The following is a 26,544-nucleotide window of genomic DNA, read 5'->3' on the forward strand; positions in this document are numbered from 1 at the left end:
GCGTGGCGTGTTTGCCTGTGTGTGCGTGGTGTGCATGTTGTGTGTGCGTGTGTGCACGTGCGTGTGTGCACACGTGTGTGCGCGAGCGTGGTGCGTGGCGGGGGAGGAGAGCGCAGCGGCCCACTGCCCCGCGGCCTCTCATTCACCGTCACCAGCTTCTCCGGGCTGCTCAGGGCCGCGATCCCCGTCCCTCCCTCCGGCCAACCCACGCTGGGCGGCGGGCGGGCTGCACGGCGGCCCACATTCGTTCCCCGCTGGACTCACCGTCACACTTCAGCCCTTGCCTGGCCAGGCCCCAGAGCAGAGTCCCGCAGTGCTCACAGAAGGCCGGGCTTTTGTAGTTGTAGACTTTGAATCTGTGCGGCATGTCGATTTTGAACCTCTCCTTGTGGAACTGAAAGACAAGGGGGCCGTGTGACCCTGCGCCGTCCCCAGGTCCCCGGCTCCCACGTCTCAGCGGGCGTGTTAGCCTAGCTAGCAGAACGACAGAGCCACGGGAACGGTGCGTGTTTCAATCCCTCGCTTTTACTTGTCAAGCTTTGTAGTCATATCCAACCAACCAGACAGCCGTGGGCTCTTCTGGGTAAGGGGCCAGCACGTGACACGCACAGGTCAAGTGGCCCACGGACAGCTGAGGTCGGAGGCATTCCCACAGTCAGGCTAACATCTCACAGAAAGGGAACTCGGGTTATTTATTTAAGTGAGAGCTAAGTAAACGCTGCACTTCCCTTCCTATTTTAATATAAATATTTCTCTTTCTGTTTCCACTCAGAGCTAGCGCGTTCGCCTTTGGAAGATGTTATGTAATGCTTCCTCTAGCAGAAGCTTCGCCGTGCGTGTACCATTGTGAAGCCCATGTGTGAAGCATGTCACACCTACTGTACGTGAGTGGACGAGGCCAGAGGTAGATAACGGGCCCGCCAGGTGCTGTGGACACATGTGCCACATGTATTATCTTATACCCATGTGATGTCTCATACAATCCTCAGACTACCCCATAGGAAGTAGCCTCTCTTCATGTCCTCGTCTGAGAGATGAGTTAAGCACAGAGCGGGCAAGACGCTTGCCTAGGTCACACAGCCATCGAGTGAGCTGGGCCATCTGTGAGCCTGGACGTTAGAATCAGAGCCTGCCTGTTTTCACCATTACTCTGCTCTCCCTTAGAACAAGTGAGCGATTTACAGGATGGGGAGGAGGGAGATGAGAGACGGATGCAGATTTTTTTTTTTAACAGTTTTTCAGAGTTTAAATCTTCTTTTTTAACAGTTTTCCAGAGTTTAAATTCTCTCCTTTAATCAAACTTATCACGTGAACCACAGCAAAAAAATCAGGCAGTTTGAGTCCTGGCAAGAATACCAATATTCTCGTGCAGTATCAAACGTGTTATCTACTTAAGACTTATAATCTCAGCATAAGTTTTTGATTAAACAGTCTGCTTGGGAACGTGCACCGTACAGAAGCCTCATCATTGAAGCGAAGGAGCCCGTGCTCCAACCGAGGCCGCTGGCCAGCCCCGGGTCCTCAGGGTGGCTGCTGAGAGTTGTTTAAACGCTGCCAGCACTGACTCTATTTCCAACCAAGAAAAAGTAACTCATTTTGTATAAGACATTTCGGTGTCAATATGAGCAGGGAGGATCATGTTCCAGGCTAGAAGGCTTCCGCTTTAAACCCTGAACCCAAGGTGAAACGGTTCAGGATGCGGTAGGTCTGTACTTCCCAGCATGACAGTCACTCGGCCACGTGGTCCAAGTGGATGTCTGCGAGGTGGCGAGAGGCATGCCGTGAGTGTACGAGATGCCCTGGGTTTGAAGGCTGTGTGGGAAAAATGGAATGTAAAATGTCTCATTGACGTTTAACGCCGATCGTGTGTTGAAACGTTGCTATTTGGGCAGATTGGGTCGAAGTACAACATAATGTCAAGATTAATTTCACCCACTGCTTTTTACGTTAGTTAATGTGGCTACTTGAAAATGTAAAATTATACTCGTGGCTCCCCTTCTATTCCTGCCGGACACGAGCCATCGAGGCTGATGGTCATGCTGACAGCGTGCGGTCTTGCAGGCAAACGGGGCGTCGAGCGAAGGGTGGGGGGCGGCTGTCCACGTCGGACCGGAGACTGAGGTCGCATTTTAGTCCCAGGCCTGCCACTCACAGGTGGTTGACCGCAGACAAACTACTGTGACCTCCCCGAGCTTTAGCAGAGTCTCTCGTGTTATGAGAGCATCCTCTTCTGGCTCCAAATTTTACAGTCTGCCTCCTCTGCATCTGCCCCTTTGCCGGAGAAAATCCCATCTGGGCAGGTTGACACCCTCACACTCAGAAGGGCTTGCGAGGGGGCTCGGTGGCCGTACGGCTTTTCCCTGACCCCGAGCTTTCCCACCGTCGGATAATTACTTCACGGGTCCTTTCTCCTCGAAGCCAGCTGCTGCCTTCCCTTCTCCCTCCTCAGACGTCGCTGAGGACGTACGCCATCTAAGAGGGGCTCCCTCATCTGCCCGCCCCCGAATCTACAAGCCTACCCTCATCTGCAGCCATTTCCTCCTCCCTTCCCGCTCCAGTGGGTGAACCGTCCGTCCGTCCATCAGAGTCCGTCCGTCCATCAGAGACCCATCTCCGCACGTGCCTTGGGCCTCCTCCCCTCTGGCCACGGCCGGCTGCTCTGGCGACCTCTCTCTCTAGCTTTGGCCATCCGCCATCACTCCCTGGAGGTGAGGATATTTCTACCTCTCGTGCCTTCCCCCCTGTCCAGCCACCGTTCTACCTCGGTGATCCCCGCCACAGTCAGTTTTTGCGGCAATGTTACACGTGGGTCGCTCCCATGTCATCACCTTTCGGGGACCTTCGGTGCTGGCCAAAGAGGGGACACCTCTCCAGATCTCTGGTGAGGGGCCCCACAGAGATCTCGTCTTCCTCAGCATCTCGGCTGTGCACGCCGAACACAGCTCCGCCTTTTACCCACTCCTAGTACGCGAAGGGCCTCCCTGCCCCGGTTCTTAGCCCCTGCCAAGCCGCACACCTGAGTTTGGACTCCCTCGAGGTCAGTACCGACCCTCTACTCCCTTCTCTCACGAGAAAACCTCTTTGGCAGCTCAGTCTCTGCCGGTAGGGTAGCCGCTCCCTAATTTACAGATTTGGTCCATTGGCTCTTACGAACCCCAAGTGTGTATGAAACTGATTGACACCTGCAATTGGATGTCCGTAGATATGGCCACAGACCAGGGACCGTGGCTCCACTGGGGCGCGAACCCAGGACCTTCTGCGTGGAAAGCGGACGTGCTCAGCGCTCCGCTATGGAGCCACGTCCCAGGCAGTATCATTAAGAAGAGTTAGTGGGCTGTCAACGTCATGTCAGGATAACGTCCTCCTACGTCAGACAAAGAGCAGAATCTGAACGCGTACCATGGTTTCTCGGCTGTTGACCGCCGACCCCGTGCACTTGGCTATGACCTTGTCGATGCACTTCTTGTGGATGGCGGCGTTACACTCTGAAAGGAAATGATCGCAGCTTGAGGTTTTCGGAAGATGAGGAACCACCGAGTAGAAAGGACGATGGTCGTAAGATGGAAACCGCGTTACTTACGTCGACACTGGTAGCCTTGCTTGTTGAGACCCCTGCAATAAAGCACACGTGTGGTTAACGTGGGCGCGGGAGCCAGTAGCAGCGCCCCACTACCCCGTTGGGGCGGAGCCCTCACCGCCATCCGCTGTCACAGAGCGTTTTAGAATCAGCAGCCCCGGTCTATCACTCCCCAGGGGTTAACACGTTTTTGTTTTTGTTTTTTTTAAATTTTAAAGTGCTTCGTGAAAAGTCTGATAATAAAATCAACGAGGAACGACCCGTCCTCCCCCTCATTTGTGTATTTTCCAAGGGAACACGTCGAGGTGGACACACCTGATCAGACATGCATCACGGGCTCCTGGCAGCACATCTCCCCGTCCCGCACTTAAACCCTCATTGTCTCGCTGAGCTCGGTAGAGATCAGCCAAGACATCTGTGCGACGCTTCACTTCCCGTTTCTGAGAAGCTGAGAATATGTGCAACTAATTTGTTCTGAAGCGTCAGACTAATTCCTGAGTGACACTGTTAGGGAGGAAGTCCGGGTCGTTGGATGGCAGCTGGTCGATGGAGACCCGCCCAAAGTCTCTTTGACCTTGGACACCCTGGAGAGGCTGGGGTCGCGTGTTAATGGGTCCTGCAGCCCAAAGGGCAGAGCACTCCGTTAGGAGGCGAGAGCAGAGACGGGAGCCGTTCCAGGCCTGTGCTCTACCGCAGCCTGTGCCCTGTGCTCCCCGGGGCTGGACCGTCTCTGTCCGAGGGCCGTGGGGGCGCCGGGCGCACTGGAAGCGTCTCAGCACCTGAGCTCCAGTAGGGGAGCGCCGCCTGTCACGGACCTGACAGCTGTCCACGTGGAGGAGGTTCCGATGTAAAACCGTGCCCACAGTAAGGGCATCTACCTCCTCCGTCCCTCCCCTGACCCCAGCAGCCTCCCGTTTAATCAGACACTGACGTCCCCGGAACCTTTTCCCCGTGGGGCTGGCTTCCTTGTTCTACGGGAACCATGGTATGGCGGTCTTTTAGAGAATCCTGTCTTTTAAGCCTCCTCAAGCCAGGTGAGGCCACGGGAGGCTCTCACGTAGTACTTAATCCAACACAGAGGCTGCGACAAAATGCAGAACCTTAATTTGGAGGGAAATGCCAGGTTACCGTACCAGACAAACTCGTGGCACACAGAGCAAAACGTGGGTTGGGGGAAAAAGGTGGCCGTGAACTCGTGGCACTTGACGTGATGGACTTTGGCCTGCTTGATGGCTCCTCGGCGGTGGTGCAGAGCGAAGAAGCCCTCCGTCTCGAATTCACTCGTGTCCTTGGTGTCTGCAGAAGAGCACGGGGGACATAGTGAAATCCTGTGCTATGGCTGTGGCAGCCGGGGCAGAGGGTGGGGAGATCGGGAAGGGATCAGGCAGGTGTCGGGACCAGTGAAATCCCAGTTCTTATTAGGGTTGGTGCCGCAGTAAGCCTTTTTTCTTTAATACTTGAATGGAGAATTATCACAGGGTGTGTAACTACGGGGTCGGAGCGGTGAGGTCGGTCCGCTGGCTCGGTCCTTCGCCCTCCTGCGATGGTGCTGAGTTATCCTCTTTCAGTTTTTAGAACCAGAGGCCAGAACTTTCGAGGTCTTTATTAACCACTCCTAGTCACTGTCAACAATGAGTCAGCCAGAAAAGGCAGGAAGTGGCAACTACTTTTCTGCCTGTAGTTCTAGAAAACAATGTGGTTATTGACAGCAACTTGGAAACGGCAATTTTTTAGGTCCCGGGATGCTTTGCGTCCGGTTCCTGAGAGTGTGGCAGGTTGGAGGGAGCTGGCCAGACGTGTGTGTGAGGGCAAAGGCACTGGGGAGTAGTTTATGTGCTGGTTCCCGACGGTCTCAGTAATCAGAGGCACCAGCCACAGAACACACAGGTCGGCGTGGAAAGGGCCTGAAATCGACAGATCACTGCACTCGGGGACGCTGGTGAAGGGACTTTAGATATCAGTGTCCACAGCGCCCTGTGCCCGGATGACCTCTTCCTCAAAGGCTGGTAGAATTCCAGGGAGAATGCACGGTAGCAAGGCGGTCCTGGTTAAACAGCAGGATGGCAAGTGCCAGGTGAGAGAGAATGACACCGTAAACCAGGAAGGAGGAAGTCAGCATCATCGTTAAAATAAGGATAACGAATCTGATGGTTCAATTCGGATCGCAGAATTTTAAAGCTTGAGATTCTCGGTTTATTAATTTTTTTTTTTTTTTTTTTTTACAAATACAAAAAAATGGAGGTTTAGTTAGCGAGAACAAGGGGTCATAATTTACAAATATAAAGAGTTAGTATTTAAACTAAGTTATTTCTATCCTGGCTCAGCAGTGACAGAGATTTGACAACACGCTTGGGGCAAATGTCCCAGCCACAGTCCCTTATTCTTCACGTCCCTAATGGTGGCAGGCTAGAACACACTGAGTGGCTGGGGTGGGAGCTGTGTAGACGGACACCTGTCCCCCAGGGACCCAGCCAAATCCCAGGCTACATTTCAGGACCAGAGACTTCTCCGCAGCGTTCAGCCAGCGAGCGTCCCCAACAACCACAGACAGAGGCCCAGGCACGGGCACGACACTGTCAAATGCTTGAAGCCTAGGTAACGTAGGTCTTTCCGTTTGGAACTGAGCTGGAAGTAAGTGAGGGCTGGTGAGTTAGGGGTTAACTTCCCCGGGTCGTGGAGGCAATTGCCTTCTGGCAAGCTCTGGAACAAGTGTGGGATTTGTTTACAGTCCGTGACTGGCATAGCAGGTCGTTTGTCAGTAAGACCTGACTCATTTCTATTTTGGTACAGATGAACTGATATGAAGTAAATGAAGTACAAAATTACTTTTAAATTCAGGGGACGGAAATGAATTATTCTGGGAACCCTTACTAAAAATTATATACACATAATTATATTCTGCACATGAGACTATAATACTGTTTTTTTTTTTAAAGCGTCAGTGCTAGAAATGAATTTATTCCCTTGCTACGTCTTGTGATATCCTTTATCCTCCACTCATTCCAAGACGGTAAATTTACAAAAACTCAGAATTTCTTGAATTCATCTGGTCTTTACTGTATTTACTTTTGAAGTAATTTGCTCTTCTGTTTATTTATTGGCTTGAAGGAACTCTTTTTTTTGTATATTTAATTATTTCTTTTATAGTAACGGCTCCTAATTGCTTTATTTAGTTGAATCTATCACTCGTTTGCAGTCAGTCTAACCACACACGTTTCCCGGGCAGCTTCGACGCCGAATGTTGTCCCTAAGCTCTGAGTGTCTAACGGCCAAGCCAGGGAGACGTGGCGCCCACAGCGAGAGCAGCGGCTGATGGTGCCCAATCGACTTGGAGGTGTGTACACCCAGATGGTTTAGGAGGTTGACAAAGAATGACAAAAGAGACCACAAAGGGGCGGCCGGAAGTTTAAGAGAAAAGGAAAATTCGAGTAATAGCACATGGGGCAAGCCAAGGAAAAAAACACCAAAACGTTTTTCAGCATCGACGGATACAGAGATGTCAAGGGAACCGAAAGCTAAGAAACAGGAATTCATTTTCAGGGTGCCCGCTCTTGGAGAAAGCCATTTAGCAGGTGGTTCGAAATATCAGCCAGACTCTTAGGATTTAAGACTTGACGGTGTGGTAAAGAAACTGGGGCTTATAAATATAAACTCCTTTTTCAAGGACTGTGTTGGAAGGAGAGGAAAGAAAAAACGGTTGGAAGTAAAAAGGATAAAAAAAAAAAAATCTTTGTCAAGATCGGAGAGATGGCTGAATTCAGTCTGTGCTGGCGATGAGCTGGAGACCGAGAGAGAAGGTGAGGTCGAAGGTGCTGGAGGGAGCACGATTGAGGGCGTAGAGCTCCTGGGGGTGGGGCAGGCGGGACCCCCAGCAGGGAGGGAGGACAGCGGGAGGAGGACGCGGGAGCGGGCAGCCCAACTCTACGTGCAGAGCCGGACGGAGCCTCCCCCAGGAGCGACGGGAGTTAAGACACCTGCAGAAGACACCTGCAGAGACTGAGGGGTGCGGGAATGTTTGGGATTCCGAAGGAAAGGAATTTCTCAATCCCAGGGCGAGTCCAAGCGCGTAGTTCAGCAGACACTGAATAAGCGCGCGTGTCCCATGTCCCCAGCACGCAGCCTGGTGCCGGGGTCGCAGAGACAGGTGAGGTCGTTCGCCCACTGCCTTCCTGCGGCGAATTTAGAGTCAGCGGGAAAGCAGTGAATGTCGGAGAGCAGCATCCGCGGGACGGACGCGCTGGGGCACGGGGCGAGGACGCCACGGCCGCTGGGGCAGGGGAGGCAGCAGAGGCGGGAGCGTGGGAAGCCGGGTGAGGATGTTCCCGCAGGGACGTTTCTGGGCTGGCTTCTGAAGGAGGCGCAGAAGGGGTCCTCGCCAGACGACAGGGACGAGCGCGGCCCAGAGAGGAGGCGTCCCGGGGTGCGCTTGTGCCAGGGCGTGGAGCACGAGGCAGAAATCACCCTCGCAGACCTGTGGCTGTCGGGGCAGCGTGACGCTTTCCTGTCGATCACGTACAGGCACCGGGAGGCCGTGGGCAGCGACACGGGTGCGGGGGGGAACAGAGGCAGGGCTGTCCCGAGAGGGAATTCACACTGTTCATCCTGACAGCCGCGGAGAATGTCTGGGCTCTGGCAAGAGATAACGATGCCCAAGCGGGGGATGAAATCGAAAATTGCTCAGTAGACGACGCAGGCAGAAACCGAGGGATGGAGGCGGGAGGTTGAAGAGCCAGGAGGTTTGCTGGTGGCTGATGTGATGGTCACCACGGCAGTGGGTGCTGACGGGGCAGGTTGCTGGGAAAGATGGGGCAGAGGCTTGCGGAGGGAGACGGGGGAGCACCAAGGTTCTGAGCAGAGCATCTCTGGGGGAAGAGGGTGCTCACGAGAGCAGGGTGCTGGCAGGGCTTCCCACGGGCTCCGGGCTGCATCGGGAGCGGCCGGCACAGGGCGCGGAACGGGGACTGCGGGGCGAGGTCTAGTGCGTGCTGGGCGGGGGAGGGGACGGGCTCCGGGAGAGAGGGGTCCGACCCCGAGTCCGAGTGACGTCCTGCCGGAGAAGGTTGGTCAGTGAATGGACAGAGGAAAGTCCGGGAAGGAAGCGCGGGGAGGGGGAACACGGGAGGTGGGGCGTCGGGTGGGTGACGATGGTGAACCCCGATGCTACCAGGCATGGCGGTGAGAGCACAGGAAAGGTGATTCCAGCCCAGAGGGAGGGAATGGAGTGAGCTATGCGTGAGCGGCCGGGGCGCCCGCAGAGTAGCACGGACTTGGGGCTTCTCTGAAGGAGGGGTGTCTTAATCGGTGTCCCCCTCCTCCACCCTCTCTTCCCTCATCTCCCGTTTCGGCCATGCCCATGATCGTTTTTCTAGTCTAGCCATTTTAAGCGATATCGACATTTTCCCTTCATTCGGCTTTCGTTTTTAAAGAATTTTAAAGGCACCTCAACGCCGCGCTCGTGACGGGCACGCCCTTTGACCCACGCCGGCGAGAAATCGCACCCTTATTTTCTTTTGGACTCTTCCTGGTGTTTCTTTCCTGTAACCACGGCCCAGACCATTTCCTCATCTCTGTATTGCAAACGTGGCATTTTATAGGGTCCCTCTAAATCTAGTCTATTTCCTTCCTCAAATCTATCCCACATTCTGTCGCAAGCGATTTCCCCCAAACGCTGCTTTCATTATATCAAGTCCTGCTCGCTGGGACCGTGGGACTCCTCGCTGGCGACCTCCCCGAGTCTGCGACTCCTCTGGCCTGACTTCTCAGCCGCCAACGTCGGCCTTTGATCACTAGCTCTGACCGAGCGGGGGCCCGCCTGCCGCCTCCCCGGACTGGTCCACTCACAGTCCTCTGCTCGCTCGTATTTCTGTGCAGTCTCACATTTTTGTCCTGCTAGAGGCCAACGTTTTTGTCCTCCCTCTTCTTTGCGGATCCCAACTATGCCGACCCTTTAAGGCCTGCAGTATGGAATTTTCTGGAATGCAGGTAACTAACCCGTAGTTATCTCCTGGTGAATCAGTGTTTATGTGGTTTAGGATCTAATTCTGTTTAGTCTGCACCCCGTCTCCAGGTTGGGTTTGAGACCGCCGAGTGTAAGAACTCGTGTTTGGGTTTTCTGAATCAGAAAACCATTTCTTATACGTAATAACAAACATTCTTAAAATCGAATGACATCCTACACTTCTTGTCATCAATAAAGAATTTTCTAGTTCGGTTATTCCGTAATATCGCTTTTTAAAAATTAAGGTTTTCTGATATGTAAAGATTTAAAGATGGGGTCTCCATTTGGGTGCAGACATAAAACATTTTCAATACTACAAGGTTTTATTCTTAAAAAACGAAAAACAAAAAACCAACAGCTTCCTGGACTTGAGTAATTATTGGTTGTGAGACATCGTTGATTTTGGTTCGCCTGAATTTGCTCTCCTTGCAAGACAAGATTTAAGTCTTGTATTAACAGGATGGGCGACCACAGAATTATTTCTCAAAGCAGCTGATCTCCACCCCCATGGACTGGCATCGCGACGGAGGACGTTCTTCCGGTTCATACTGGGCCGTGTTTTGAATGGGTGGGAGGAGACCCTGTCATTCAGGAGGGTCTGCTGGCCTCAGCCTTCAGGCCTGCACTCACTCTACAGACGCAGAGGCCCAGCGGCCCTACGAGCTCTCTGCTCACTCGGAAGTGGTGGATGGACACGGACCGTCTATGTAGAGGCTCCAGAGATAAGAGAAGTTTATATGGTATTGTTCCCTCTTTAAGAGTTTTTTCTTCTTTTTTTAAAAAAAAAAGGTTTATGGTGGAAAATCTCAAATACGTACAAAGTTGAGCAAATCCTGTGATGGGTTTCCGGTTGCTGTCATGTGCGGGCAGTGATCGCTGACCCCACACCGCGTCCGCTCCCACCCCAGGCCTACGGGTCATTCTGAACAAATCCCTGGTATTATATTATTTTATCTATAAACGATTTCGTATATGGCTTAAAAGTAAGGACCCTTTTAAAAACATAACCACCATCTCATCATCCCACCTAAAAATTAACATCAACGTCTCGATATCATCAAATATCTGGCGAGTGTTCACCTTTTCCTGATTATCTCATAGTATGTGTTTTTTTTCCCCCAACGTATTTGTTTGAATCTGGACCCAAAGGAATTGTACACGGGAAGCAGAAACCCAGAAAGCACCATCAACCTTTAAAAGTTGTTTCTTGGTAGCAAAACTAATTTAGAAAATAATAACATCAATTTACCCTCGGTAAGTTCACATGTCCACTCCGAGGGTCAGGATTTTATGAGTGGTAGCGTTAGATTTGTTTGACCAGCACTGGACCACAGAATATAAACGCAGCAGAAGGAGCTGCTAGGCTGTCACAGGCAGACGCTCGGAAATGTAACTTCTGTGACCAATGTCCGTGTGTGTGACATGGAACTGAAACTCTTCAGCAAAGCACTTTCCTTCCTTGTTGCTAAAAAGATTCGAAGTGACTAACGAGAAGCCGTTAGCATTTTGCCACGCGCACCATGGAAAGTGTTTAATGGTTTCTAATTTATTTTGTGCCCTGCTAGTGCCGTGATAGAATAGTGTGATAGCTTGTTACATCACACCTTTTACACAGTGTGTGTACACGCTGTGACACCTAAACAGGGCCTTTAGAATTGACATTAAATTCTCCAACTAAAATAAAGACCGACTGTAAAAGCACTGGGCATAGGAGTCCGCGTGGTTTATAAACTAGTGCTATAAACGCTTTCGCATTTCTGTGTTTCTCTAGACCGGAAGCGTCTTTTCGACGGATGCGTGAGCACCACTGGGGATTTTAGGAGCTTCCCTTGGGCTTCACGTTTCTCCTAATTCCTTTCTGCGCTGTCGCAAAAGGACCATAAGTCGCACATGACGGGAGGGGTTATGCCCTCCTCACCCCCCAAACGGGAAGAAGAAAAGTCACTTGCCGCTCATTTCCAGAAAGTATCTTGCGTTCATTAGCATTCGGCCTTGAGGTTTCAGCTCTAGCTGGTTGAGAAAAGGAAAGAAATACCAGTCAGAATGTGAAACAGACGCTGAGTGTAATGACATGAGAACTGTGAGTCCAGCGATGACAGATTTCTAACGCAGAATCCGAGTATCGCTCCCTTTCGTCTGACTCACAGACGTCATCCCGAGAGCACAGCCTCCGTGCGTGCACGTGGCCTTCATTTCATTAAAACACGGCCGCGACGCATTAATTTGACGTGGGGACTAAAACCTCCGTGAGGAAGACAAACAATTCCAGAAGACACTCTCTTTGGGTTCCTTGCCCCACCCTGATGCTGACGTGAGACCCTGTCAAGGGCGGATTCAGATCGCATCATGGGGACAAAGATCCCAGACATGGGGACTAGCTCTTCTGGGGAGCACGTAGGTCTTTGGAAGGAAGGGTAAGTCCTTACTGTCCCCACACGGTCTCCGGGCTAGTCTGGGTGTGAATGGGCGTGGCCTTTCTTCCTGGATATTCTGCTAAGGGAAATAGTAATTCGACTGCTCTCAAAAGAGATTCAATCATGGATTTTGGTCTCATTATGTAGAAGGGACCAGAAGGGATGATGCAGCATATCTTGTGATGTGGTATAAGGGGAAAAATGGCAAATCCAAGGGAACCTGACCACTATTATGCTGATACACTAAAACCCTGTTTCGTTAATATGCCCCAATGAATACGAAGGGGAACTGAACGCCATTGTTGATAATTACGTCAAGGAAGTAACTAGAATATCAGAAATAGGAAGAGGTGTCCGGTTGAACCTAGGACTGAATCTGACTTGTGGCTAAGTAGTGTATTGGCTGTGTGACCTTGTGCAAGTCACTAAACCTTCAAAGATCACTGATATCATAGCAATGCTTAGGTCACGGCATCACTACTACTAGAGTTTTATGAGAAAATAAGCTTGTACTGCTTAATCGACTATAAATTCTTGTGCAAGCTTAAATAGAGAAATGAAGAGAGCTTTTGACCTCAGGTGTATACATCGTTTTCCTCTGGTTTGTGGAATTAAGATGGAGGCAAAGATCGAGCTGGATGAACAGGAGATAAAAGGCTGGATTTGAGGGGGGGGGGAGGTGGGGAATTGGTTCCAGGTGACCACAGAGTTGTCAGTCTTCAGGACTCGGCGGTGATGGAGGAAGTTAAACCAGTTACTGCTGGAAAAACAGTGTCCCTAGACAGTCACGGTCTCTCACGTTTTTCAGGGTGAGATGGTGGGACCCTCGGGGAGGCAGGGGGCGAGGCTCCACGTGGTGTTTAGAAACTGGGTGACGGTGTCTGGGGAGGCGAAAGGCGACTTGGTGAAACCGATTTTCTTTAAATAGAGAAATTAATTTTATGGAAGCAGATTTCAGTAGAATCAAGGGAAAATCTAAATCCCAAAACAGCTGGTCGGCTCTTAAACACTATAAATAAAAGTAAACTAAGCAATGACCTTGGAGAAACAAAATGTAAAAAGGTTGCTAGTTAAATGAGGACTCGAAGGCCACCGAGCGTTATGGCTGAATAATCATAAGTTGCAAAAAAGTGTGAAAAGTTTGATAAGGATAAAGTCAGAAAAAGCCTAGGGAAGATGTCAAATGCAGCTTTGAGATATAGATAGAAAAGCAACCAGGTCATCGGTGAAGCTTAACACAGGAATCAAAAAATTAGTTATCCTTTCATTAATCGAGAAGGAAATCGAGCAGCATACTGCTTTTAAAAATTAGGGATTTGGTGACTTCCTTCCTTCCTTCCTTCCTTCCTTCCTTCCTTCCTTCCTTCCTTCTTCCTTCACTTCCTTCTTCCTTCCTTCCTTCCTTCCTTCCTTCCTTCCTTCCTTCCTCCCTCCTCCTCCTCCCTCCCTCCTCCTTCATGCTCTTTTTCCCATTGTGGCAGAAAGAATCTAAATGGGAATGAGGGAAAAGTGGGGAGCGTTCTCTAGCTCAGCCTCGGGAAGGCGCCTGGCACCAGGCCCAGCTGCAGCCAACACCTCTCCCTTACCTGGTCTGCGTCAATCCTTTATCACTAAGCGATCCTGTTCATTCACCTGTTCCTGCAAGTCCCGTTTCCATAATCCGTTCCCCAGCTGAACCCAGCGCTCAGTCGATGCTGCTGAACTAAGTGACGGAGGCACAGCTAAGCATGGGAACCTTTTTTTTTGGGGGGGGTCTTGAATTGTGACATCCTTTAAAGATTACGTCAAGTGACACCTTAGATTTATATAGATGCACACTTGCCTCAAAAGTACTGACGTTTTCCGAGGTCAGAAAGACAAAACTGACACAAAAATCTAGTTTTCCAGCTTAGATCATTCCCATTTTGAAACCTGTAACCTGAGAATCTTTTGGGTGGAGTTATTAAAAATCTGAATTATAGGAAATAAGCAGAAAGCTTAGATTCTCTCCTTTTGCATAAATGATATAAACATTTGAAAATATTTCCTGGAGTTTAGATCATTTCAAAGGAGTTTTTACTGACATATATCTATCTATCTATCTATATATATCTATATCTATATATCTATATATATATAGATAGATAGATAGATAAATAAATATAAATATATATAATAATTTAAATATATTATAAATAATATATATGTAATATATAATATAATTATATATAATATGAATAATATATATTTATATTATGTTATTTATATTATATATAACATAATTATATATAATATATACAAATAATAATATTATATAATAATATAAATATATATATAAAAAAATAAATTTTCAATGCTTTCATATGTTACTCTTCCCTTGAACATTTCTAAACAGTTGCTACCCAAACAGTTAAAACCTAGGTTTTCGAAAACTTGTAATGGTGACGTGGATTCCGTCTGGTGTACTTTTTAGTGCAAAGTAAGCTACGTGACTACGTTATGGCTAAAAGAAATTCATAGGGATTGGCAAAGTGAGGAGAGAGAACAACAAACATTATCCTCCCATCTCATCTATCTTGTAAGATATCAAGAAATCTATGTGATATCTTGATAGACAACAGTTAGGTTCCTGAGTTAGGGGAAATTTGCGATATTTCTGAGCTTAGTGTTATAAATCAATTACCGCTCTTCACAGCCTACGACACCTTCTTGACCTTACAGAAGGATCAAAGAGATTTGAGTATGTCGGTTTGTCCTGTAGTCCTCGACCGATAATCATGGTCATTATCAAGTCGCCAGTGAGTGAGTGGGAGGGAGTCTGTGTAGTCAAGGCTCGTGCATCATAACTTTAGGATGACGTGGAAACTTTGAGCTAGTCTTTAGCTAACATGGTACCGGTCACATAAGGGTAGAAACATCTGAAATGGAGCTCGCGGCTCAGGTAGTTACCCATATTTCTGTCTTCCCATTGTTTTTCCTGCACCGCTCAGCCAGGGAGTGGAGCTCGACCGTAGTCTCGGATATCAGGTCCACATTTTTGCCCTTCACGATGATCTGCATCACCCTTCCCTTGTTGATGTGGGCATCGAACGTGCTGTCCCAGGGCGGGTACATGGTCGGCTTTTTCTGGATGTACATCTGTCCATTCTCTGGGGACACAGAGATACGTTCTTGTTACTCCTTTAGCCGGCTCTGGGAAGAACGTTCAGTTCAACTCAGCAGTGACACCTGTTCCCTCTGCTCTGTAGGATAGGTAATTAGTTCTGTTGGGAAGACAGAAGCAGCCCATAAAACAATTTGGGACAATATAGGATAGAAGGAGACAATTCAAAGGTCTGCAGGCAAGGCGATGCGCCGAAATGGAAAAGCCAATCTCGATGATTTGGACAACAAAAATCTGGCGATGCTTCCCTTTCCTGTCCCGCACCCGCTTCACCTTGGGCGTGACCGCCTGAGTGATGCCCAGAGGCTACGCCTGCTGCACGCGGCAGGGTAGCGTGACCCAGGCCCACGCTTCACGCGTCTGACACTCGTCTGCCTTTCGGGATGCCCTTCGTGAAGCGTGGGCCCAGGGCTGATCGATTTCACGAACGTCTGATAAAAAAAAATAGTACAGAACTACCATGTGGTCATCCGAAAGACACGGTGGTGAAAGTTAGGGGTTTTAATGCGTACTCCTTTAAACACCTATTAAAATGTTTTCCGTTTGACGTAAATACACGAAGAAGTAAAACCTTTAAAACAATAATGAGCCATTATTTCCTTCTCTGATTCTCAACGGAGGGTACAGTTGACATGCACCGTGCACCCTCGGCAAAAACCGGCGAGTACTCGGAGAGGCGGTGGCCTCCCGCGGTGGCGTCTGTGGAACGGCCTCGACCTGTCGGTGAGGATGGAGCAGGTGGGGGACCTGGAGACGGGTGTGACGAGCAGCGCGGGCAGGATGAGGACGTTGGAACGGAGCCTCCCCGGAGCCACCAGGGGCCCGGGAATGAGCTCCCCAGTGGGATGAAGTACTGTTGCGGCTCTTTGGTCCCGCTGGACTTCTGTAGTATCTGTTCTCTAATCATTCTGGAAGCAGGAAACTTGGCTGCACGTGAGCGTTTGTTTCTGGCGATAAGGACCACAGTAAGTGACATTTTCCATGCCCGACAGAGCACGGATGTCCGTCCCCATGGCAAGGCACTTTTCACACTTTGGTTCACTAGGTTCGTAGTCACCTATGGAAAGGACCGGAACTCTGGGTCCTGTTGACAGCGAGTTTCAGCATTTTCTAAGGCTCCCAGGCCCCCAGCGCTGCGGTTCCTGAGTCGACTCATCGTGGAAGATGCAGCCTCACACCTCTGAGGCGAAACGCGTTGAGTGCTACAGAAGTCACATGTGAGTGATCATGTTCCGAGGTTTTCTTTCTTTCTTTCTTTCTTTCTTTCTTTTTTTTTTCCCCAGAACAAAATCAAAACGAAATCAAAACCCCAAATCTCCAAATTCCACAGGCTAACCTTTTGGAAAAACAGTCTTTTCTGACGTGGTCTTGATCCACATGGATGATCAGACCGAATTCAAAGGCAAGGCCAAAAGAAGGAAAAATGAATAAAAGGCTCTCAGGAGGCAAACATCAGGCAAAGCCGAGGCTGGCAAGGGAACCAGAGCCAGGAGACCATTAAGTCCCAGGCGGCTTTGAATATGTCTGACATTTTACACTTCAAAGGTTTCTGTGACATTTGAAAGGTTTCAGACTGGGAGCAAAAGCAGCTCTCAGCTCTACGGAAACAGGAGAGAAACCTGGGCAGAAGGGAAGTCGGGGTGGTTCGGGGCGCTCCTCAGCTGTGACAGGTCGCTGGAAGGCTGAGGTCAACCGTGCGGCCAAGACTTTCAAGGGAGGGAACACCCAGCACGGGAGGTTGGAGACCCCCGGGGTCCTGGGCTGGCAGCACCTGGCTGGGTCTCCCTCGCATCTATGAATGTCACCCCCTGAGAGGCCCCTTTAGGACCGCCCGATCCACACGAGCGCACGCCGTGATCTACCCCTGCTCCAGGGCAGGGGCACGTCTGTCTCAGTGGGCGGCAGGTGCACCAGACGCTCCCTGTGCAAGTGCCTGGTGATGCTGCCTGTTGTTGCTGTGGGCCTGGCGGGGGTCACCGCACTTCTCTACGGGTGTTGGCTAGAACAAGAAAGATACAGAGGGGATCGGGGACGGGGTCGGGGGGAGCTGGACGTAAACTCCCTTCTTCCTTTCCACAGAGGCAAGGAGAGGGAGCCGGGTGACGTGGCCGTGGGGACGGTCCAGACAGAATAGGATTATTTCAGCTGAATGATCTAAACCCACACACCGGCATCTTGAAGACCGTCACGGCTTCCTCCTCATGTGATTTGACAAAACGTGATCATTCTTGCGCGTCCAGGGTCTTAGTGGGCACGAAAGCAGCTTTTCTGAGATTCGGATTCTAGTGGCTAATTATCCGTTCTAACATTCAGCGGAGCTTGGCCAGAGAAGCACTAAGCTGTCTTCAGCGCTAACGTGAAGGCCGTGCAGACTGAATCTATCTGCAGCCATCAAGCCGGCGACCAGCACGGCCCGTGCTCTGCTTAGCTCCATAGGATCCTCTGTCCCCGTTAACTCCTCACGTAACGTCTGCAGACCCATCATCTCTCCTTCTTCCTTCTTCCTTCGTTCCCTCCGTGTGTGTGGGAACGCGGCGCTTTGAGATGGCACGTGACGCAGGAGACCTGGCTGCTTCGCAGGCGACCACCGTGGCGGGCGGTGGGGGGTACTCGTGTCCCCAGCGTCGGTTTCCTGGACCGCGTACTCGGGGCGCTCGCAGAGCGTGGAGGGCCTGGCCCCGGGGTTTGTGGCGGGGCCCCCCACCCCCACCCCCGCACCCCCAAAAGGCCCACTCGAGCTCACCTGACTCGACGTACTCTTTGACGAGCACGGCGCAGTAGGGGTTGACGGCCTCCCCCTGGCAGGGCTGGCAGGACCCGCAGTCGAAGTTGGACAGACCGATCCGGAGAAACGGTGACATGGTCGCTCCCTGCAGAGTGACAAAAGACAAGTGCTATTTGGGGCTATAAAATGTGTCATTTGTGGCGTCCTGTCCCCGCTGAGCCCGTGCTTGTCACCGACAGCCAGGCCTTCGAGTGGCTCCACTGTCCACCCGACCAGACGCTCTCCTGTCCCCTACTGCAGAAGACACCACGGGGCCAGCCCAGACCTCAGACTGACTTGCCAAGGACGGGCTCTCCGACGTCTGCAGTGCCGGGCCTCGTCGGTTAGAACTGCAGCCCATGCCTAATTTAACGGGGTCATTTAATAGCCGCAGAGATGGGCAGACACTTTCCAACAGTTTATTTCTTCTATTATTCAAGTAGGTGCCCAGGAAAACACCACACGGTCGTAAGAAAATGAGTTTATGAAGACTGAGTCTATTTTAAGTCACATCCATTAAACACGACACCACAAAATTCTTGCATGGGCTATTTATGTGTGATGGAATTGGCTCTGGGCATTTAGCAGCTGATCCCTGTTGGCTTTAGACGCTTCAGAAAGGTTGCATTCTTCACAGACGTGTGTGTGTGTGTGTGTGTGTGTGTACACACACACACATATATGTATACATACATATACGTAAAATGAGCCTTTGAACATCATGAACTATTTGAAAATAACTGACCACCAGAAAATAGTGCTTTAGTGTGTAAGGGTAAACAAAGTACTTCATAAAAGCCAGCTAACTGATAATTACGCTAATCTCTTGGAGTTGGAGGTGAAAGTCATCACAGCGTCCGCTACAGATGCCAAGGTTCCAGTCTGATGGTCAGCGGCCGGCCCTTCCTTTCCTTCTTTACTGTGGCCTCCCCTTACCTCAACAAACACCCTCTTTTTTAATTTTTTTTCTCTCTCTCTTTTAAAGTGCTTTTTCCCGAGGCCGCGTGACTCTGAAACTGCCGCCTGGTGCTCCGTGAAGAAGTTACTTCCTCGCCCCTCTGTCTTCTTGATCTGCTTTCTCCTGAATTTTCCCACATTTTCTTAAGTCGGCCAAAAGTGACAAAAACAAACCATTGTCTTTCTTACCTGCCTTTTGCAGAGGAAGGAAAAGACTCAGGATGACAGGGACCCAGCTGGCAAATCCGTGGTGGGGCTGGAAATCTCGGCCGTAATCCTGAATCTGGCAGGGCGGAAACTCCTCCGGTCCCGTGGATGCGAAGGGTCTCGGGGTGTGTTCTGGACCTACAGAGAGACAGAGTAGGGGCCCTTGACACCTGCTGTCACCACCTGGGATTAAGGAAGTCCCGGCCGCCCCCCAGTTTAGCAGGTCTGCCTAAGGGAGATGGGTATGGAATCCTCACAATTTGTTGAGTGTTCTTCGTCTCCAAAACACATTCTGTAGAAGTCACCCCGTTGAGTTAGCAGCTGGGTGACATCTGGATTTAACTTTAGGGAGCCCTTTCACCCTCTGAGCTTAGAATTCTCTGGAGAAAACTGTTTCGAGCCCTCCCATCCCCTTTCCGGGGCCACATAGATCTTTGGGACAAAATATATTTCTCCAGTGATCAGGGAAAAAAATCACCCAGAACTAGCCTCGTTTGTGGGCATGTTTGCCACGTGTGGTCTTTTGGAAGATTTCCTCCATACGAGTCAAGGAAGTGATTCTCGTCTGAGTCCGGAGGGACCTTTGACTCTCCTGAGATACAAGCACTGGCTTTCAGGGAGGGACGTGTCCCCCACCGTTTCCAGGCTGGCTCCAGACGGAGGTGACAGCAGCGTGGCACACACCTGTGAGAAGCCACCTGGGGCTCCAGGCACCTCTGGGGTACGGGGGGTTTCTGTGCAGCAGGGAGGAGGGGTGCAGCGAATGTCCCCACCCCTGCAGAGACTCGCCGTCCGGGTCCCCTTGCCATGTCACCGGACGGGCTTGCCCCGCCCCCTCCCCCACGAGCACCCAGTGGTTGCCCCGATGCACACACCTACCTGACGGCCAGCCCACTGCTTCTGTTTCTAAAGGTCTGGCCACAGCGACGCAATCTGACATTGTGACCTTTAGCAGACGGGACTGACATTTGTGTGCTTAACCTCACGCGTGGTGTAACAGAGCCTCAAGTTCAGGCGTGTGTTTTTAAGGCCAGAGGTAGCATTTTATTTCTGAGCTACTCAGAACCATTCCCCGTCCCGTGACAGGAATGTGATCCTTATGAAAAATGAGGAAAACACACAGAATCGGGACGTCTCCTCACGGTGACATCAATAAAAGCAAATCGCCGTTGCTATTCGGACGTGTTTTCTCTAGTCTATTTGTGTGTTTTGTCTTACGTGCTGTGCTCCCGCGTGCGTGTGGGACTCTGCTGAGCTCCTAACTCTTCCCCATAAGCAGCGTGCACGCTGCCACACCGTCTCTGCCCGTGCCCTTTGAACCCTGGCCTGGCATTCTGTGGAGGGGTGGCCTTGTACTGAGGGCTTCCGATTTCACACGTGGACCTTTCCCAACTCTTCCACGCTAGAAATAACGCTGCGGTCAGCATCCGTGTGCAATTTTTTAAAAAAATTAGGAACATCGCATCTGACTGGACCAATAGAGCACGATAATATTACCAGAATCCGATGATACTGCTCTTTGTAAGGTCTCGGATCATTTAAAAAGTAGTGGAACGTAAACGCAGAGGCGCGACAGGTAGTGCCGATGGCGAGCGAGACAGTGAGTAGCCGTGGCGCTTACATAACGAGCACTATGCAACCTGGACAGGTAAACACGACTTACGACCCAAAGACATAAGCAGCGATGACACAAAGTATACGAAATGCAGAAAACATAGTTGCGACTAGTTACATGCAAAAAAACGTCCAGCCTTAGGAGCAACTTAAACCAATGTAAAAGGAAACAAGATACTATGTAATTATATCATTGCATTTATACGAAAAGACAACTTGAAGGGGAGACAAAGTATCAGCGGTTCCCATGGTTAGGGCGGGGGGCAGGGTGTGGCTGGAAAGGGGTAGCACGAGCAAGTTTTGGGGGGAAATCAAACTCTTCTGTAGCCTGATCGTGATGGTGGTCAGAGAAATCTAAATGATCAGAATTATACACCAAAAACAAAAGGCAGTTTACCGTATGATTACTCTAAAAACCAAATTAAAAATATATATTTTGACATTTTAAGGCATGGATTATAAACCTCGAGGTTAAACAGATAAAATACAAAGCATATGCTTTAGGAAACTAGGAATTCATATAGCAAAATATGAAATTTAAATCTAAAGTAATCAAGGGTAGCCTCAATTTACTAAGGGGAAATAGAGTTTTAGAAAACAAACAACTTTTACTCTGCGGTATTTAAACTCTTTTGAAATTTTGTATTTTGGTGCAAACGGCTGAGAAAACAACCACCTTAGAATTCGATAATGCATTTTTTTGAGGATCTATTAATATTCAAGGCTTAACTTAAACTGTCCTCACGGAAGGAGTGACAATATTTAAAACATGGAATGTGCGTGCAGTTAGCACGTTCTGAAATGTTCCTGGCTGTGGCCAGGAGGTTTGCAGTGTGAATTTACACACTCCTTTTGGGCACACCCATGTGCGTGTGTGTGTGTGCGCGTGCGTGTGTGTCTCGAGAGCCAAGGATTGCGGCAGGCCCAGGAGGGGAGCAGCGTGGAAGCTTCTGCGGGGCGGCTTTCCGTGCTGGGAGCCGGTGCCAGGGAGCGGGGATCTCCCTGCGTGCTAACTGGAGAGGGGAATGGTCTGTGTCTGCAAACGCACGCGTGGGGGTGGCATCCCCCAGACTGTCCCCGCCCCGTCTCGCTATGGAGTGGAACTTCCACGATTGTCCTTTATTTACAGCAAACAAGGGTGTGGAGGGCTGACCGGCCGGGCCAGACGCCCCTCGTCTGAGCAGTGGAACCGCACGGCCCGTTCTCGCTGGATGGCTCCGGGGACCGTCCACCTGCCAGGTCCAAGGGGAACTCACTGTCCTGCCTTTCAAGCCTGCCCTTCCTTCGCTCTGCCGGCTCGGTGACTGGCGCCGTGACCCTCGGCTGAGCCCTCTGCCTAGATGTCACCGCCTCCCCCCTGTGCCACCCCCGGTGTCCTTCCTCCGTCCCCACATCCGCTGCCCTCTTGTCTGTGGCCTTGGCTCCGTTCTCCGTCCCCTCTCGTGCGACTCCTCGTGGCAGCTTCTCCTGCGTCTCCCCGTGCGGTCCCGGTCACCTGTCATTCCCGGTCAGGTCTCCACGCTGCTCCCCGAAGGCCCTCTCTCAGGATGGTGCAGGAAGCCTGTCACCCCTCCCCCGGCAGGCTGTCTGCAGCTCTGGGCTCCCCAGAGCGCCCTCTTCCTCCCTCCGCCCCACCCCTACTCCCTCGGCTTCCAAGTCCCTGCTCTGCGTCCACCTGCACCTCTGCCACCCTCTCGCCCGCACGTCGCTGTGGAATGTACTCGGCCTTCTAGGCGCCCGTGGGTCCCCGGGCACACTGCGGGACAGCACCTGACACGGTCACCTGCCACTTCCGAAGTCTGAGTGTGCTGGATGCGGGCTCTCCCGCTCTGTTTGTCTCCTTTTCTCGGTACCCGAGTCTGGGGGACGTAGGAGACACCCAGGATTTCTCCTATTTAATTCTTGGGGTACCACATATACTGGGAAGAGGGGTGCGACTCACACTATAGAAGTCCTTCTAGTTGCATCTGCATGACTTCCAGCAAATCCCCTCCCCCCGGAGTGAGGGCCTGTGGACCCTGGCTGTTGTCACAGTCCTTTGGGGATGTCTGTCAGCTTCGTGGGGCGAGTGCTCACTCAGCCGTGTTTCCTTATGACACTCGATCGGATTCATGGGTTCGTGCTGACCCTCCCACAGCAGATGGAACCACCGTGAACCTCCAGCGCTGACTGCGTCTGATATGTAGCAGTCGCTCAGTGCTCTTCTGCTAAGGAACTTCATTTTCAAAAGCGACGTTCTGCATAATCTCTTACCCTCCCTGCATCTCTTTCACCTGCAGGGTGGACCGTGGTCCAGTTAGGTGGCAGATACTTAGAGAGGAAGTCAGTAGGGAGGAGGCGTCCCAGGCATTGCTACGGGCAGAGGGTCGATGGCGTTAGCAGCTCAGCGGCAGGAGCTGGTCGACCTCTCCGAGTCTGCGCGTTTGGACAATGGGGATCACACGATTCCTCGTCCCAAAGGACTGTGAGGATGTCAGGGCTGCGAACGCAGGGCGGTGCTTAGAACGAGGCTGGCACGTAGCAAACTCTCAAAAAACGTTGCTATTACTATTGCAACTCCGACATATTTTCTAATGGTCTTTATTGACTTCACTAGTTTATACCAAAAAAGGGCAGAAAGAAGGTCAAACATATCTGGGCTGCCTCTGTGCCCTGCCATCGAGCTCCCACGGAGCCCACGCGTCTCTCCCCTCCGGCGCCTGTCACCCTTAACGGAGTCACCTCGACGCCGGCACTTCTCGTGACGAGTGTCCGGTGTGTCCGTGCCATCTGTGAAATATCGTAGCATGTGCTTCAGGTTGGTGGAGAACCTTAACTCTCACAGGTCAGTGTTTTCAGCGTTAAGTGTGAGCTCCCTCATCTTCTGCAGGTGGCTATGACGCAGGTAGACGGTCACGTGCCATGGCTCCGCGGCGTGCCCGAGGCCACACAGGACAGAGTACTGAGCCGAGAACCCCGTCTCGACTCTGGGCCTGACTCACCCGCTTACGCTGCCTGACTCACTTGCCACGATTCACACCTGCCAAAAGCGTTTGCGGTGCCGTTAAGCACCGCCACCACCCAGCAGAAGCTGACGGGGAAAATGCCGTAGAAATAGGAAGCAGTAGGAGAGCTATGTACTCTCTTCAGCTAAAAAATATCCAGACTTCTCCTCCTCTGCAGCCAGTGAAATAAGAATAAGCATATTTCTTTATTTAAAGAAAAATCTGGACAGCATTTGTATTCCTGTAGTTGAGCTGGAGACACCTCCATGGCAGAGGGAGAATCCCACAGAAATATCACAACCTCAAACATGTAGCAGAGAGAACACAAATGATTAATAGTAAACTTGAGTATGAGGGGAAAAGCATTCAGTGGTTTCCAAATGCACCAATTCAGCCCACATTTGGTAAATTAAACATCAGGCACATTTTGGCACATTAGGCTCTACCTATGGCTTTCACGTTTCTTTACGAGACAGGTCTCTTAGGTAAAGGCGACTGTTGAATAAAATGACCCACTGCTATAGAAAATAAAAAAATAACTTGCCCAGCAATGTGCATGGAAGAAAAATGGTAACTAGTGAACGATCACATGATCAGGAAGTGTGCCATCCTGTTGCTCAGACTTCTGCCACGTAGGAGAAAAAAACGAGTCCAATTAAATCTTAGCTTCTCACCCACAAATATGGTCTCAAAAGGGAGTTACAGTAGTAAGCCTGAACTGGAGAGAGTCGTTTTAAATAACCCTACGCTGTGTGCTTTGATGGTAAAGGAGAATGAGCCTAACCTCCCACCGTCTGTTAGAGCGGGTATGAGGGGGCTTGTTGACAGAGCTAGGACCGCCCTCTTTCCTGTCCCCTGCGATGGCCTGAATCGTGCCCCCCAAATCCATACGTTGAAGCCCTAAGCCCCCAGGTGACTATGTTTGGAGATGGGGCCTTCAGGGAGGTAACTGCAGTCAAATGAGGTCATAAGGGTGAGGCCCTGAGGTAGTAGGACTGGTGTCCTTATAGGAAGAGGAAGGCCCCTGGATCCCCACTTCCGCCCACCCCTCCCCCGGCCACGCGAGGGCACGGTGCGAAGGTGCCGTAAAGAAGCCGGGAAAGAGCTCTCATCAGAAACCAACCTTGAGGGCACCTTGACCTTGGACTTCGCAGTCTCCAGAACAGTGAGAAAATAAATGTCTTGTTTAAGCCTGCTGTTTAATGCCAGTCCGTGCTATTCTGTACGGCAGCGAGTGAACTCGTATACCACCCCCCACCACTACCACCAAAACGCAGAGTCAAATAAAAGAGATATTGAAACGTCGCCAAGAAAGCACCTCATGGGGAGTGCTCGGTCGTCTCCACCGTGCCCGACCCGCATCCGCATCCGCATCCGCATCCTGCATCTTGCATCCCGTATCCGGCATCCCACATCCTGCATCCGCATCCTGCAGCCGCATCCCACAGTTACATCCCGCAGCCCGTCATCCCTCATCCCGCATCCCGCATCCTGCAGCCGCATCCCACATCCCGCATCTTGCATCCCGTATCCTGCATCCCACATCCTGCATCCGTCCTCACCCCAGGGCACACTGCCTTGTCAGAAACTTGTCCCCGCTCCCCACGGGCCAAGAGCGCTTGACAGATGGATGAGTTTTACAAGAATAAGCTGTACTGCGTGGCCCAGCTCCCTCCTCTCTTTCGGGGGGACCTGCCCGCTTTCAGAGACAGCTTTCTCCATCCACCTCTGCCGTGCCATGGGCAGGGTGGGGCTGGTCCTCCTCTGTCCACGAGGAGTCACTTTTCCTGCTGTTTATGTGTCCAAAGAGGCACAGGTGGTGCCTGAGTGGGGGACATCAGATTGGAGGCAGGGCCCGGGGTGCTCCGGTCACAGGGCACCTCGCCTGAGAAGGGGAGGCCGATGTCACTGGCCGCACGGTCCACCATGCTCTGGCCTTGGCCTGGCGGTCTGCGAAGAGGCCTCGAGGCCCAGCAGTGAGAGGCCGTGCGGACGAGCTCGCGAGCGGTCAACGGGACTGCCGGGACGATGGCAGCTTTGCCCCGCTGCACGGCCTCAGACGAGGGGCTCGACCTCTCCATGGTGACGCGTCCACGCCTGCAGCCCGGGGCAGAGAGTGGACCCACCTTGTGGGGTCGGCGTGAGGAGCGAGTGAGTTAATTTGTGGGAGACACTTACAGCAGCGTTTGGTGAAAAGGTGGCTGTTATTCCCACATGGAACTTTTCCAGCATATCCATAGAAATTCTCCCTGATGAAAATTAGTCCCCCGTGACGGTAACTTATTCAGCGGATTATGTGACGTGGCCTGGGATACATGTAACTACCGGCTGCGTAGACGAAGTGACACGCGTCTGTTTTCTGCGATTGCACAAGCGTGTTGCAACCTGCCGACCATGTGCGAGCACAGTGCTGGACCCAAAACGTGACGCGTCCCCTCCTAAGTGAGCCCAGGGACCTCGATGACAGGTCCCTGCTCTAAGTCAGCCTGGGAGCCCATGTGGGGTCTAGTTTCTCCATCTGAAAACCGCGAGTCGGTCTGATTCTCAGGCAGCACTCGTTCTCCTCTGTGAGAAGGGAACATCTGTGTTTTCGGCCGTGACTGCAGGGGACACACACTGCCCCGCGAGATGGGACCAGCCCCGGCACTGAGCTCCAGCCCCAGCCAGACCCTCGGAGTCAGAAGCCCAGGGCGGGGCTCAGCAGTCCGAGATTTTTTATTATTGTTTTTCATTCTTCCATTACGGCCGACATACGAAATGGTGTTAGTTTCCGATGCACAGCGGGCTGAGTCGAGGTTTGCAGGCCCCACGAGGCGGTCCCCCTGCTCAGTCGCGCTCGCTCTGGTGCTGTGCCACCTGTTACAGCGTGTCCCCCGTGCTGTCGTTG

At 51.4% G+C, this 26,544-nt stretch overlaps 1 protein-coding gene across 3 annotated transcripts in view; it reads right to left on the reverse strand.

The window, feature by feature from the left end:
• The window catches only part of PRKCQ (protein kinase C theta), a 93,824-nt gene that overhangs the window by 38,280 nt on the left and 29,000 nt on the right, over positions 1-26,544 (reverse strand). Inside the window, exons 1-9 of one of the 3 annotated variants that reach the window (XM_039871025.1) lie at positions 19,744-19,875; positions 19,042-19,197; positions 17,875-18,001; positions 14,918-15,117; positions 11,525-11,585; positions 4,711-4,873; positions 3,581-3,612; positions 3,400-3,485; positions 265-394 (exon numbers count right to left, since the gene is read on the reverse strand). In XM_039871025.1, coding sequence (XP_039726959.1) covers positions 265-394; positions 3,400-3,485; positions 3,581-3,612; positions 4,711-4,873; positions 11,525-11,585; positions 14,918-15,117; positions 17,875-17,992 — 790 coding nt within the window. In that variant the 5' untranslated portion in view covers positions 17,993-18,001; positions 19,042-19,197; positions 19,744-19,875. Of the gene's footprint in view, positions 1-264; positions 395-3,399; positions 3,486-3,580; positions 3,613-4,710; positions 4,874-11,524; positions 11,586-14,917; positions 15,118-17,874; positions 18,002-19,041; positions 19,198-19,743; positions 19,876-26,544 lie in introns of those variants that run through there. The other 2 variants (XM_039871024.1, XM_039871026.1) reach the window with 2 other exon arrangements.

The sequence above is a fragment of the Pteropus medius genome, unplaced genomic scaffold (genome assembly GCF_902729225.1).
Source record: "Pteropus medius unplaced genomic scaffold, Ma_sr-lr_union100, whole genome shotgun sequence".
Taxonomy (NCBI): domain Eukaryota; kingdom Metazoa; phylum Chordata; class Mammalia; order Chiroptera; family Pteropodidae; genus Pteropus; species Pteropus medius.